At 34.4% G+C, this 14720-nt stretch overlaps 3 protein-coding genes across 5 annotated transcripts in view; 2 read left to right on the forward strand and 1 right to left on the reverse strand.

Annotated features, from left to right (window-relative positions):
- Positions 1 to 865: 865 nt before the first annotated feature.
- Positions 866 to 8212, forward strand: LOC111407130. Of its 2 annotated transcripts, XM_023036448.1 has the most exons (10): positions 866 to 1039; positions 1196 to 1980; positions 2856 to 2985; positions 3600 to 4087; positions 5654 to 5734; positions 5850 to 5951; positions 6378 to 6491; positions 6579 to 6659; positions 7589 to 7660; positions 7891 to 8160. In XM_023036448.1, exons 2-10 carry the CDS (start codon positions 1663 to 1665, stop codon positions 8158 to 8160), a joined length of 1656 nt encoding a protein of 551 aa, XP_022892216.1. In that variant the 5' UTR covers positions 866 to 1039; positions 1196 to 1662. The 2 variants fall into 2 exon arrangements, with proteins under 2 accessions (XP_022892216.1, XP_022892214.1); XM_023036446.1 differs by having other exon boundaries at positions 867 to 1980; positions 7891 to 8212.
- A 162-nt stretch (positions 8213 to 8374) lies between these two features.
- Positions 8375 to 11510, reverse strand: LOC111407131 (release factor glutamine methyltransferase). 2 transcript variants are annotated; one of them, XM_023036450.1, is made up of 3 exons: positions 10705 to 11510; positions 10223 to 10468; positions 8375 to 9340 (listed from the first exon to the last, which is right to left on the reverse strand). In XM_023036450.1, the coding sequence occupies exons 1-3, from the start codon at positions 11407 to 11409 to the stop codon at positions 9290 to 9292; spliced, it is 1002 nt and encodes a 333-aa protein (XP_022892218.1). In that variant the 5' UTR covers positions 11410 to 11510; the 3' UTR covers positions 8375 to 9289. The 2 variants fall into 2 exon arrangements, with proteins under 2 accessions (XP_022892218.1, XP_022892217.1); XM_023036449.1 differs by having other exon boundaries at positions 8375 to 9007; positions 10705 to 11509.
- Positions 11511 to 13641: 2131 nt separating this feature from the next.
- Positions 13642 to 14720, forward strand: part of LOC111408136 (probable protein phosphatase 2C 6) — a gene marked incomplete at its 3' end in the record, with an annotated part of 4134 nt that continues 3055 nt past the window's right edge. The window contains exons 1-2 of the mRNA XM_023037939.1: positions 13642 to 14075; positions 14370 to 14700. Of these exons, the coding sequence (XP_022893707.1) occupies positions 13791 to 14075; positions 14370 to 14700 (616 nt within the window). The remainder of the gene's footprint in view (positions 14076 to 14369; positions 14701 to 14720) is intronic.

The following is a 14720-nucleotide window of genomic DNA, read 5'->3' on the forward strand; positions in this document are numbered from 1 at the left end:
AATTATTAATTTTTTAAAAAGTAAAATCAGCCCACATTAGCATTGGGTTGTGTTGTGCCAAATATGCTATACCCAGTTTATGCCTCTAAGGTTACGGTTTCGAAAGGTCTCGACTCTCGACTAATGAAAATAAAGAAAGAATTGGTCAAATATTAAGGTCAACTTATAAATTACATAACATGAAGATGTCTCACCAAATTGGTGCGTGGAAGGAGCTAAAATTGCAGTTGAATTTTGTCAAATTGATTTTAACAAAATTTGTTGAGGTCAACTAATAATTAAACAATTTACTTAATCCAAACCACTCATGTTGCTTTGTTGAAAAATAAAATACAATTCTTATTTACTTTATGTAATAACTAAAATAATGACGCAACATGATAATTAAATATTAAAATTGAAACGTTTAAGTTGACATTTTGATGGATGTTGCGGAAGACACGATCAATTCCCCTCATTTGCTGATTTTAATATTGACAAGATCTTAGAATTCAAAAACAAAACTCTATATAGCATATGATAATGTTCTCAGTATAAATTAAGGACGTATCAACTTAAAATCGGCTCAAATAATTGACTCACTATAATTCGACGAATACTTACGGCTGTGTTTCCATAAATTCGATGCAAACGATCCATTCTGCCTTATAATTTACGCGGTCAACGCCAAGTAGTGAAAATTCAAGGGAGGAGTTAAAAGAAATAAAGAGAACTGCAGGAAAGGTAAATGGAGAGAATTAATCCACCAACTCTTGCCAGCAATAAGGAACAACCTGTCTCTTATAATTAAAAAAAGACAAGCAGACTGGGTCCCATTATCATTATATACCATATTAAACCCTAATCCATAATTTATAAACCAAAACTAAAATTCTATTTGTTTCTCTCTTTAAAAATGATGCATCCTCTCTCCTCATCACTGGTTGTCTCACTCTCATGACCCTTTTTGAAACTTTTTAACCTCATGCTGCTTCTTTCTTTTGCACAGGCATCCCCTCAAGTGTCCACTTTTTTCCCACTGATCAAAAAAATTCTCACGGTTTTGCCCAGAATTGCATAATTTTTCTTCATTTATTACGGCTCATTTTGTTATTCTGTATTCAATTTTCTATGTATTATCGTGGTTTTTTTTTTTGGGTAGGTTTCTTTCTTTAGTAATATTTTCTTTTTGCGGTGTGGTGGGAGGATTGTTCAGGTCAAAAAAGTGGGAAATATTGTGAGTTCATTTATGGGTTTGCTTTGTATGAGACGTACGGGGGAAGCAATTTAGCGTCGTTGTATTTTCCAGCAATTTACTGAATTCTCAACTGTGGAGTTCACGAAATCCTAGCTTTAACTGCGTGTAGTACGAATCTTCGGGATGTTTTTGCGCTTCTTTTTATGCAACTAATTTCTGCGAATCTGTGAATTTGTCTTCTGGGATAGTAATGACTCTTGTGGCTGAAAACTGGGAAGTTCTGTTAGTTCATATCACGGGATGTTTTATAGTTTGATGCCACAGTACTGGTGTTGGAGGTATAAATTTGTTCCTGTTCAAATTGAAGGCTGCCACAGCACAATTTTGGTAATATTGACGAAAAATTGGAGCTTTGCTGTATGGATTTTTGTCTGCATAGGATTATTTAGCTGTTATATATCAGATTCTGTAAGGTAGTTTAAACAATGGAGGATATTAGATTGTTTAATCAAGCGTGGAAATGGTTGCAATGGAAAAATTGTTACTCTGTAGCAAGAACAACGGTGAGCTTTTCAAGGGACAAAGTGGGTATATTTTTGGAGAGGCATTGGCCGATGGTTTGTTGTGGGTGTGCAAGGTCTGGGAGAGGTCTATTGTTCTTATTGGCACATTGGAAAACTTGTTTTGTTAATGGCTTCCGGTCATTTTCTGAGCTGGGCTCGGCAGCTCTGCTAGTTATTATGTGGAGCTGCTTTCTGAGTTTGACATCGATGTCATGTCTTCTTTACATGCTTATTAGTATGGTATGACTTTGTATCCTATGAATTCCTATCTTCTGTGTTTTTATTTCGCGTTTTATTGCTCATTTCCTTCCTCTGCTATTTTGAATTGCCAGGATTTGCTTTCTTATTGTCTTTTTGTTGTATGGAAATTGTTAAACTTGAGTTTTATGCTCCAGTATGTCATTCGTGCAATAGTATCCTCTATATAGTAACAACATATGAAGAATTCCCTAATTGTTAGTTGATGCAAATTATAGTTATAGACTCGATTAACAGTTTCGTTTAATCTTTTATCGCAAATCAACCTGGAGTATATAATGAATATAGAGGATCAATATAAGATCTGGCATGAGCTATAAGTAGGCCAGTACTAATAGTTCCTTATATGAACTGTTGCTGGAGCAATCATATAAATTATTATTCATCCATTTCACAACAGAATTCTATTCAAATCACGTTATCATTTATTTGAAAGGAATCGTTTCTGTGTCACAAAGTCTAGGCAGTTATATGCTTTCTTGTTTTGTTTGTCTGTGTGGCCTATTGCAGTTAGACATGTAATATCAGATGATGTTTATTTGGATTCATGCCTTTTATTGTACATTGACTTGTGCGTTCAATGGATTCTCGTGAAGAGGCTTATGATCTATTTATGATCGCATCACATGATTCATGTTTTAATGCTGATGTGATTCTCTCGTTTAGATGTTGGTTGATTTTAGCCTTTCTTTAGTTCACTTGTTCTCGGTAGTCTCTCTTGCTACAAGGAATTATCTAGTATGTTGGAGAATTATGTTCTATTGTTACTCATTTAATCTAAAGGCTTCCGCTGCATAAGTTCTTATGGACATGTTCATAAGTAATGTGAGAATCATTAGTTGCATATTTCCTTCCAGGTCGCTGCTGTCGTTGCTGTTCGGCACTTAGGCTACGCTCCTGGACTTTTTATTGTGGGACTGTTTGCCATTCTAATTTTATGGATGTATGCTAACTTTTGGATAACAAGTACATTGTTCATAGTTGGAGGTATGTTTTGGTTCTCTTCTTCTCTTACCTTGAATTTAGCTAATGCCTGATATAGTTTATATTCTTGTACTTTTCAATTTTTGTTTTACCCACTCATGGAACAAATCTAATCTCTTCCAAAAAAGATGAGGGTGAGTTTATTATTGCTTGACAGGGGACAAAATTTTTAGTTCTGGCAAAAGAATTATATATTTCACTTCTTCGCTCGCAAATTCTTACTATAGTTCTTATGAATTTTTACTGTTTTGTTATTTTCTTCCGATTTGATTTGCCTCTTATAAGCCATTCACTTTGAATATCTGCGCTTTTGGAATTATTTCTTGAAATCCCCATGGATAAATAATGGAGCAGTCCCTGGGATGTCAAGTGTCTCAGAAACTGCAATATTAAGTTCTGTTTTACATTCTAACAGTATGTTTTGAAGGCATTTGGAAAACATGTTTCTCTTCCTTCTTTTTTCTTCCAACTGGGATAGTAATTAATTTTTATGTCTAGAAGAACAGCTCCCGGTGATTGGCTCAATGTAATTCCTTTAAATGTTAGCAAATCACATGCATGTTATGCTCTGAACATTTTTATTCCTGACCGACACTAACATCTTTTTGGAAATGCAGGCTATCTATTTTCCTTAAATCATGCACGGCTGGTGGTAATCATGGCAACTATATATGCTATTTATTGTGTCAAAGTTCACGTAGGATGGCTTGGGATTTTTCTTTCATTTAACCTTTCATTCCTATCAAACGATGTCTTGAAATATTTACTCCATTGGTGTGATAATTTGAGTGAAAGCACCCATTTTGAGGAGCATAAAGCATCTGAGTCATTCCCAGAAGATTGTTTCCCCACAGAGTGTGAATTTTCTAGTCCTACCGAAGAAGAAGAAAAATTGCACTCATGTAAATCATCCCACAAACCTGCAATTATTTCATTTGTTGAAAAACCAAAGGAATGTGCTGCTAAGCAGGTGGTTAGAGAAGATGCAAGTTCAACAATTGAAATGGAGCGGATTTTAAGCTGTTCCAATCATTACGAAGCATTGGGATTTCTTCGTCACAAGAAAATTGATGCCGTATCATTGAAGAAGGAGTACCGGAAAAAGGTATGATACTTTGACCCCCATGCATGCTGATGATTTATCTTGTTTTAGCTTATTTTTAATGCACGTGGCCAGAAATAGTATTCTAGTTACTTGAAAGTTGGCATATCTAGGTTTTACCACAGGTCTGTCAATTTTATTTTTTATTTTATTTGTTTGCATTCTTGGTGGAGAATATGTCAAAATATTCTGTGACAATTTATGATGTCCTAGTTTCAGTGGCATAAATTTCTATTGAAAAATGGAAAATTCACTTTTTTATTTTTTATTTTTTCTCTATCTCTGAATCTTGATGTCAAATGTAGATTCATACTTCCTATATTAAAATACTGCATAGAAGGGTCCATTCTTTCCTAATCATTTTTATTTATTTATTTATTTTATATTACTTCTGGATGTCTTAGAATAAAAAGAATAAACATTCAATTTTGTACGGAGAAATATTAAGAAAGGTACAGGACAAGAGAGGGGATTTTCAAGGATTCAATATCCATAAGGATCCAGGTTGTATATTGATTAAGATGGTTCAGTGAGAAGTTTGTCTTCTGTTCCTTGTTGAATGAATTGATCTCCACAAATCAGGAGGTTACAAATTCTTGAATGCAAGATTTGTCTCGCATTTACAATATGAGCTGCAATCATGATATAGCTGCAGCTGCTTAATTTACCTTGTAGACAAGCTCGGTTGCACATAAATAAGGTTAAAGCTTATTATAATACTGTTGTTCTCCAGCAGTGCTTTCTTAATTTTTGGCATTTCATATTTTCTTATGACCCTTTAGGAAGGCAGTAGGCGTTCCCCAAGTGCACCGAGACAGCAAAAAGTTAAAATGGGATTTTAATAACATACTATCATCCTATGAAATTATGGACAAAATGAAATTCATAAAAAAGGTGGACTCCAAACAACCAATTAATTAAATGGAGACTTGAATGAGTTGTGCATAGCCTTTAATACAAAAGTCATCGTTTGGAGCAATCTGAAAATGGGTACTACAATTTATGAAGGGGTGTCAAAATTCAATAATTAGTAATAAAGCAAGATCAACAATGGCTTCACTTTTTTACCGGTTGTATGTAATGAATCTTTAGATGTTCGAAGTTTGTTGCTCTGATTGCATTTAATAAAGCTGCCTACTGCCTAGAAAAGCATTGTACTTAAAAGGATGCACTAACAAGAAGAGAAACTACTATTAATCTTATAATGTCCAAGAATATCAATTGGGTAATGACGTTGCCTCCATATGATTCTTGGGAAGACCAAATTACGGTAACTGGGAAGTAAGTTAAATTCAGGTATTGAAGCTGAGTGGAGACTGACACTGCTAAGGTCATTCATTTTGTTATTTTACTCAAACGGAATGTACTTCTTCTTAGACCGATAACATAACATAGTAACATGGTTTGTGCATTTGGCAAAATGAAAATGGCATCTCATTCTCTTTGAGGAATGTGAAGATCAAAGTCTTGTGTTAAAGTTGTACTTTATGACTGTAGATGGCTCTCTTTATGTTATTACATATGCATTCATGTCTTAATGACTGAATTTTTTTACATATTTTGATTCAGGCCATGCTTGTGCACCCAGATAAAAATATGGGAAGTCCACTGGCTAGTGAATCATTTAAGAAACTTCAATGTGCATATGAAGTAAGAGTCTTTCAAGTTTTCTTAGATTCTTGCTATTTCCAAAATGTCTTGCTGTGGAAGCTGCGGTGCAGTATTGCTTTGTTTCTTTGTTGCTTACAATGACGTTCATATTCAGGTTCTTTCTGATTTTGTCAAGAAGAAGGACTATGACGAGCAACTCAAACTGGAAGAAGAATCTAAGGCTGTTCTGCAGAAATCTCCTAGCACTTCTCGTCAGGTACGAAGATATGATGTCTCTTGTGTGCTTGTTTAGCGACCATAGTTCTATTTTTAGATCTCAGAAAAAATTGGAGCATTATTTTTATCTTAAAGTGTAAATTTGAAGATAAGATACGCACTTTTGTTTTCTAAATAGAAAATTATTGTTCAGTCAAGACCCTGGATTGTAAACCTATATCTCGTTATCATTTTTTTGTCCCTACGTAACTGTTAATAAGTGTTGAGTGTGATGGAAAAGAAAGTCGTTCTTGTTCATTTAAGTATGTTAAAATATATGGAGGGATCTATGTTTTTTGAATGTGGCTTCACTATCTGTTAGTTAGCTGGATATTTATTTTATCAAAATACATCAACTCTGCATTATCGCGTGCCAGGAAACAAAATTAATTAGAATATATAACAGTTCTAATTTCATATTCATCAGGATACTGCTGGTTTTGTTTCTGAGGAGTCAAGGCGTATACAGTGCACAAAGTGCGGCAATTCGCACATCTGGGTTTGCACCAATAGGACGAAGGCTAAGGCAAGATGGTGTCAGGTTAGGCTACTCTTTAAATTGAAAAAGTTCTTTAGTTTATGCGCAATGTGCAGGTAAATTAATTGATGAGCATTTTCTTGGCTACAGGATTGCCGTCAATATCATCAAGCAAAAGATGGTGATGGATGGGTGGAAAAAGGGTCGCTGATGTTCGATTGCCCTCAAAAGGTGAAAACTTGATATTTTCATTTCATATATGCATTTTGCAGTGGAGATAATCACTGTGAACTTCTAATGGTTCCATTACTGTTATATCAATATTTTGAATTATGAATTATGGATGTATAGCAGATTGCATATTTTAGTCCAAAATCTTGTTTTATGTGGTCCTTGAACCACTGCCAGATACGCGAGGATTGCTTATAGAAGACTTGCAGTATTAGTGAAAGCAATCAGGAATACGTTGCTTTTGGATTTTGTTATTAGATGGAGTCTTTTAAAGTAAGCACGGAAACCAGCATTTTATTAGCCGACTTAACTTTGCCGTACTTGATCAACTATGCTTTAAAGGTTTTAAGAAGTTTGCTTTGTCAAACACTATGTCTACTTTTAGTGAATACGACAAATAGTCTGCATGTATTGTGGACCTGTTTTTTTCCCTATACATTACATTCCCCTGAAGCAATATTGGTGCTCCTTGTTTTAGACATCACATGTCTAGTTTAATGATCAATAGGGTTTTTGTCTCTTGAGATTGTTAGCTAGACAGTGCTTGATTTTTATCTCCTGCAAGAGATGGTCAAAGTATCTTTTGTAAGTAAACAGAAGAACCGATAATTGAGCGTGAATTGTTTCCTAGAGGTTCATACTTTGGTCTTCATCTTTTCTTCCTGAACTAATTTGTGCTTTAGGCTTCAAAATTGATACGGCAGGACAAATTATGAAAGTGGTTTCTGTGCATTCTCAGCATTAATGTATTTGATGTGTCCTTTTCCGTTTTTATGTAGCACGTTTCAGAAAATATGAAACATCTATCAGCAATACTAACGTGATTTTGGTGACCCAAGTGATGTATAGAGAAATTTCCCTGTAATTATCATCTATTTTTCTCCCCCTCTTGGTTCCACTGAACATATATTATTTGCATTGCCATATAGGTGGAAATACCGTGTGCTTTTGTTTGCGCTGAGAGTAAGATCTTTGACGTGTCAGAATGGGCTACATGTCAGGTCAGTGCAATTTTTATGCCCTTAGTTTGTATTGTCTACATGTCGAAGAAAATGTCATCCATTCTGAAAATTAGCCGAACTAGCTCTATTTTTTCTCCCCTTGTTTTTCGGCATTATGTTATATTTCTAACCTGGCAATGTTTTCTCTGTTGCTTTGCATTTGCACATTGTTTATTTATGTCATACATCAAATTTCACTGATAAGTTTAAGGTGCTATATCTCAATATAGGGAATGTCTTTGAGGCCCAACACTCATCGACCAAGCTTCCATGTAAACATGGTTGGACCAGAGAAGTCGTCAGGTCAGAGATTTAATTCAACTCGATATCCATGGGATTTAGACATTGAATTGATGGATGAAGAAGAAGAATTCGAGCTGTGGCTCCAGCAAGCCCGAGCATCTGGACGTTTTTTTGAAACCCCAAAGCGCAGGAAAACATGGAGCCCCTTCAAGTTGCCTCAGAAAAAAGGTAAAAAACATTGGCGAAGATCGTCTTAGAAAGGTACTCCTGCAACATCACCTATGCTACGCATCCTCAAGTGAATAGGATAAGAAAAAAAAAAAAAGGGGCATGAAGTATTTTTCATCTAAATCATTGCTATTGTTTCTGTATCATCTTCTCTTCAGTGCACTTAAGCTGATATCAGAAAAATGTGGAGGAAATAGCTACTTATCAATAGCCATTGTCACAAGCAAATATAACACTTGACCGGATTAAAAAGCTTTGTTCAAAATATATTAAGAGCAAAGATAGCCCTCATCTGAGATCAATAATCCCAGACAAATAGATAGAGGCTTATTCTGGATAATTGTCCCAGTAATCTACAACAAGTACTCATTTCACCCACAACCAATATTCTGTGAACCAACTTTAAATAAGAATTCTAATCATTACTGACTTGAAAATCCACGAGCGCTACAATTTGTCTTGTAAAGAATAACACAAAGGCTTGAACTGACTCATAAACTATGTCATGTTTCATAGTGTAACTTTGATCACACTTAATACAGTAAAGGAACAAAAAGAAGCTACAGTTTCATTAATTGCACCATATCAGTTTTGTCCATATCAATCATGCGGTCATCGTGATGAAAACAAAAGGACGAAGGGCATTTGACTGCTCATTAGACCAGACTGGCTGTAGGTCATATCTCCCGTCTTTTTCTGCCAAGGCTGTGTCCATAACCGGTGGCATGAACAATAAACAGCTCATCTTGCTTTATATCCTGTCACATATCTCTGGAAGCCAGCAAAATCGGATATAATCTTCACATTATGGAAGCTGCCTTTTGTTTCAGTATCCATGCGCTCGACTAGAAATTTGCTCTGTGTTTCACCATTTGTCTGCAGTAAGAAGGTCAAAAGTATATGATGAAAAGAAACTGCTTCCTTAAATGGACACATTTTAACCACTCTTCTCCCAAAATTGAGAGCTCGATACTAGGATTTGACTTCACATCTCATGCAGTTAATAGGAGACTCTATATCTCACCGTGAATAAGAAAGCTAGAAACATGCTCAACATAAAGTCCATTTGGTGATGTTACAAGCTAATTAACAGTATTAACGCTGCAGTTCAATAGCTCATCTTTCCAAATCCTTATGTGGTAACTGGTAAGCAGTCAGTTACGGCGCCTTATTCAGCATTCTGACACCAAGGGGATTGAAAAAACTGCTCTGAAACAAAAGGGGATCTTACCATAAACTGCCGCAAGAGTAATTCTTTTAAAGGTTGCGTTTGGTACACCGAATTAGACATAAGAATTAAGAAAGTAAAAAATTAGAGTAGATATATGGGCCTATTCAGTAGTGATTATGAGAATCAATTGTTTGACCATTAGAGAGAAAAGTGGATCCTACCTGTGAGTGAAGAAGTCAAAAATGACGGCTGACTTAGGGAAGTGACGATCAAAAAATTGATTTTTTGGGGTGAAAAATCATAATCAAACGGGGGCATAATATCAATAGTATTAGGGTGGATTAAAGTGGATAGTAATTTTTAGTTTTCTATTCAAAAGAATATTATTTGTACTTTCTTTCTTAAGCTAACCGCATAACTTAATATGGAGTGAGGTTAGTTTAGGCCAGATAACAAAAAATGCGCAAAAAGCATTCTCTTTTAATGAAAAACTCATAAATACTAACCACCTTAATTGACCCTAATACTTTCTACCCAGTACTGTCTCTTCTAATTTTACGTATAATTTCTGTGCCGCCTAATCTTGTGTACCAAACATAACCTAAATGTATAAAGTATTTTCAGTTAAAGTGCCTTCATGATCTATGCGTGGTTCATTAGAATTTCCGGAATGCTTACCAATAGAAAGACTCTCAGATAGAGAAACATCTGATCATTAGTCAGGAATTGAGTTCCTGGAAATACCATGACGAGGACTCTTACTGTATCATTCTTTAATAAAAGTGCAACATGCATACAAGTAGGATATAGATCCCTGATAGCATCAATGTTCCCTTATAGCTAAAAATTGAGGTTGAGGTTAAAAGTAACAAATTTCATAGAATATATCGTGCCAAAAATCGAGAAAAATGTGTAGATACCTCAAATGCAACAAATCCACCAGGTTTTAACATGAATACAGCTCCACTGCACAGATGGAGAAGATCATTCATGCCATTTGCACCACCATCCAGTGCAAGCCTTGGTTCATGTTTAGCAACTTCAGCTTGTAGGCCACCAATATGATCACTAGGAATATACGGTGGATTGCTAACAAGTCCTGCAAGTTCTCCTTCAACTTTCTTTAACGGTTCAAACCAAGATCCTTGCTTAACCGCAATTTTCTCCTGTTATATATGTTTAATTTAGGTAACAATATCATTCTTAAGTTGTCCAAAATAGCGAAAGACCAGGCCTGTTGTATCTATTGCTATTAATACTGCTGTAGTTTAGTGAATACAATAAAGATGTCAACAGCATAATTATATCCTTTTCCTCTTAGCAAAGTCAGAAATCGAAATAAAAAGCACTAAAAATTCAACACAAACACAGGAGAAATATATAGCTAAAACAGACAACTGACCTGCAAATCATACCTTTGCACATTATAGGATGCTACAGAAATAGCAACAGGGCTCAAGTCAGTTGCAATAACTTTACCAAGATCACCCAAAATCCTGCCAATTCCAATGGCAAGTGCTCCACTCCCAGTCCCCAAATCAGCCCATAAACCATTCCTTAACTCCTCATTTTCATTTACAGCATCATTAACCAAGTCCACAATCATCTCAGTCTCTGGCCTTGGTATCAATACCCCTTCTTCAACACTCAACACCAAGTCCCTCCAGTGCTCACACCCCACTACATACTGAAATGGCCTTCTCTCTTCAATCCTCTGTTTCCACATCTCGTAAAGATCATCCAAACATGCCCTTAGTGACACCACTGAATCATCATCATTTGAATTCTGAAATGAAACCTTATTGGGGTTTTCAAATGCATCTTGAATGAGCCATGTGAGCTCTCTCTGCAAAAGGGTCGAGTCCGGGCCGTTATCCAAGTCCAAGAAAGTGGAGCCCACAGAAGAGACTAGGTTTTTTGCCCAAATGTGCCATTTTTTCAGGTCTGCAACGGTGGCACCGAAGGTGGGCGGCCGGAGATGGAGTGGAATCCGGGTTTTGTGCGAAGAAAACACTGTGGAGCAGGAAACAGGTCGACCCGGGTTGGAGTGAAGCAAAACGGGTTGCAAAATGGAAGAGAAACACCCACGTGGGAAAATCCACTTCATCGTTTCCCTCGTACGCACAGAAGCGCACGCACACGTCGAATTTCGCTATTGCTAGAAACGAACCCTTGGGCCTTGTCTCGACAATCCAGCAAGAGCCAAAATCTTGTTACCTAATTGTGACAATCAATAATAATTACGTTAGGTCATATTGAATATTTTTGATAGTATAATTTTTATGGTATTATAGAATGTAAATTAACGCATTATTAATGCTTTGTCTCATTTTTTTTCAAAATGTATTTTTTACTCATTTTTAATTACATATTTTTCATTAAAATAACATTATACGTAAATCAAATTTTTTTTTCTTATTTTTCAACTATACATTTTTCATCAATCTACTATTCTAAAATTCATTTTTCATAAAAACGGGGCTAAAAAACCCCCTAAATTATCAAAATGGCAAAGAGCGTAGCTGACTAGCTGGTGTTTTGCTTTTCGTACATGTTGTTAATCATCTCTTTCTTCATGGTTATTTCACACCATATTTTCTTTTTCCTTTTAAATAATAAATAATTAACTTAGTCTTTAGAAAGGTAGTGTCGTGAAAAATTCTCACCTTCACGCTAGAATTAAGTCATGGTCAATTTTGACAACTAATTAGACAATGCGTTTATATTTTTTATAAATTAGCATCTCGTCAACATACTTGTTAAATAAAAATTTTAAATAAATACGCATTAACTTTCTTTATTTGAATTCGAGTTTCACATCTATTCATTCATTTATAAAAACTTTTACGTACCAAATGTGATTCAAATCTATCAATTTAAACCAACATCCCTTGATACAGAGCCTACACAGTAATTTAGTGCCTGTTTGAGCCACATTATTTTAAAAAAATGCATTCTTAAACAGTGATTTAACATCATTTCAACCACACATTTTTCAATAAAATAATATTATATGCAAAAATAAAAAAAAATTCTTATTTTTTAATTACATATTTTCCATCAATACACTATTCAAGAACGTATTATTTCCTAAATAATGCTGCTCAAACACCCCATTAACAACCAATTGATAAAGCATATTATAATGAGCATTCGAGAACTTGAAATGTACTACTAACTTTTGAAGTGATTTTATCATTATTTTCACAATCATTTTTCTTTTCGATTCAATTAAAATCGTTAAACATGCACTTAATTCGAAAAGATTGGAAAATATCTCCATTAATTTTGTGCTTGATGTGACATGTTAGGTACAAAAATTGACAAGATAAAAGAAGTTAAAACAGGGTACGTGGATTTACATTAGGTCCAAAAGATTGTTTGTGTGATTTTGCTATTCCATTTGTCCACAGCACATTAAGCCCCTCTTTGGTGGAATTTAATTCTAAGTCAAAATTAATAATTTATTTTAATCACATATTTCACGAGATCTATAAATTTTTAATTATATATTTAATCAATATTTATCAAAATTTAATAAAAGTTTGATCTTATTCCACACCAAACACGAGATAAGCATTTGATTGCTACAAGTTATTCAAAAATTATTTTTTCTCGATCTCATTTTCAACTTTATATTAACTTTTTACATAGATCCACGACTTTTACTATTTTTTAACCCGACTTTATTTTAATAAAATTATTTTTTACTTTGAATAATCTCTTCTAAACAAATTACAAGAGCACATAATTAAAAAATATTTTTTTAAAGTAAGTAAACAAAAACAAAAGGACAAAACAATAACGTATGCATGCAATAATTTTGTTTCAAACATTGTTCCAGCGTTTTAATAAAATAATTATTGAATAACATGTTCAGCATAGAAAAATGCATTTGATTAGCACTAAAATTTGTTTAAAAGTAGCTTTTTCTTTAACTATTTGTGCAAAAAGTATATTATACTTTTTCAAAAAAAAAAAAAAAAACTTAAAAACTCTCTTTTAATCACAACTATACTTTAAAAAAATAATTAAAAATTCACTTTTAATCACAATTAATGCTTGTTAGGAAAAATTATAAGTTGCTGAATTTATAATTTGATATATATAAATGATAGATAGATAGAGAGACGGACAGATAATAATTGTGGATCCTATAAAAATGTATGATTAAAATTTAAAAATTAAATTAAAGTTAGATTTTGATATTTAAAGTAAACAAATTATAATTCATATACTTACAACTCATTCAATTCAAAAGGTACCAAACAAAAACAAAAGAAAATCAATATAATAAATATTTAAAGGAAAGTCATAAAAATACATACCTACTCATACCTGATTCACCTGGATCTTGCCATTTCTCTCTCTACCGTTATCTGTCTTCACTTCTTTTTTCTTTTTCTTTTTCAAATTTTCTCCTCTCATTTCTTGGATTTTGTCAACTGTTTTCTGCTCATGGTTTTTAATTTGATTGCTTAAATTGTGATGGGTATTTGTTATTCGAAGATTGACAACAAGGATGCTGAATGGCCAGGCGAAAATGAGTATGATAAGAAGATAAATTTGAAGTTAAAGAAGAGCAGCTCAGGTGAGTTTGCAGCATTTATTAGCAAGTTAAGTGGTGGTGGCGCGGTAGTCACAGCAGCGGAGGAGCCGGCGCTACACCAGATTCAGGGCCGGCTTTTCTCCAATGGCTCAAACAGCATATCCTGTTTGTACACTCAACAAGGAAAGAAAGGAACCAATCAGGATGCCATGATCGTTTGGGAGGTCAATTTGTTTGAAAATAAATTATACGTGTCCATATAAATAGTATGCACATTTTTTAAAAAATTTTTTTGGGGGTATGCATTTGCTATTAATGTTTAACGATAGTGGAGAAATAACAATATTAACAGCTACTCCTCTGATAGTATCCTGAAATTCAAATTAATTTGTAAGTTGAAGTCAGTTTAGGTTATAGTTGGTTATTGTTGAGCAGGAATGGAAAAAATTATTGATGAAAATTTTGTCCATTTGGGTCAGTTTATGACTTGCTAGTTGCTTCGAATGTTTCTATTGCAGAATTTTTGTACGAGAAGCAACACAAATGCAATATTTTGCGGTGTGTTTGATGGACATGGCCCTTTTGGTCATATGGTTGCAACGAAAGTTCGGGACTCTCTTCCTCTCTTGCTGCGTGAAGAGTGGGAAGCCAAATCCGATAGCAAACAAATTTCTGCAGGCGAGAATGGGAACCATGCAGGAATGATTCGTTTTGATGAGTTCATGGATGGTGATGGATTTGATTCAATTGAAGTTGACGATAATGACAAACTCCCCGAGATGCACGTGCCACTTAAGATGTCAATATTAAAAGCTTTCAAGTTAATGGATAATGAACTGAATTTGCATCCTTCAATTGATTGTTTTTGT

This window comes from Olea europaea, chromosome 13 (genome assembly GCF_002742605.1).
Source record: "Olea europaea var. sylvestris chromosome 13, O_europaea_v1, whole genome shotgun sequence".
Lineage (NCBI taxonomy): Eukaryota > Viridiplantae > Streptophyta > Magnoliopsida > Lamiales > Oleaceae > Olea > Olea europaea.

Coding starts and splice junctions, on each gene's coding strand:
- LOC111407130 (XM_023036448.1), top strand. CDS start 1,663: ATGGAGGATATTAGATTGTTTAATCAAGCGTGGAAATGGTTGCAATGG. Junction 1,981..2,855: donor TTTACATGCTTATTAGTATG/GTATGACTTTGT, acceptor ATTTCCTTCCAG/GTCGCTGCTGTCGTTGCTGT. Junction 6,660..7,588: donor TGTTCGATTGCCCTCAAAAG/GTGAAAACTTGA, acceptor ATTGCCATATAG/GTGGAAATACCGTGTGCTTT.
- LOC111407131 (XM_023036449.1), bottom strand. CDS start 11,409: ATGAAGTGGATTTTCCCACGTGGGTGTTTCTCTTCCATTTTGCAACCC. Junction 10,469..10,704: donor TGCAAAGGTATGATTTGCAG/GTCAGTTGTCTG, acceptor CATATATAACAG/GAGAAAATTGCGGTTAAGCA. Junction 9,008..10,222: donor GTGGATTTGTTGCATTTGAG/GTATCTACACAT, acceptor TTCTTACTGCAG/ACAAATGGTGAAACACAGAG.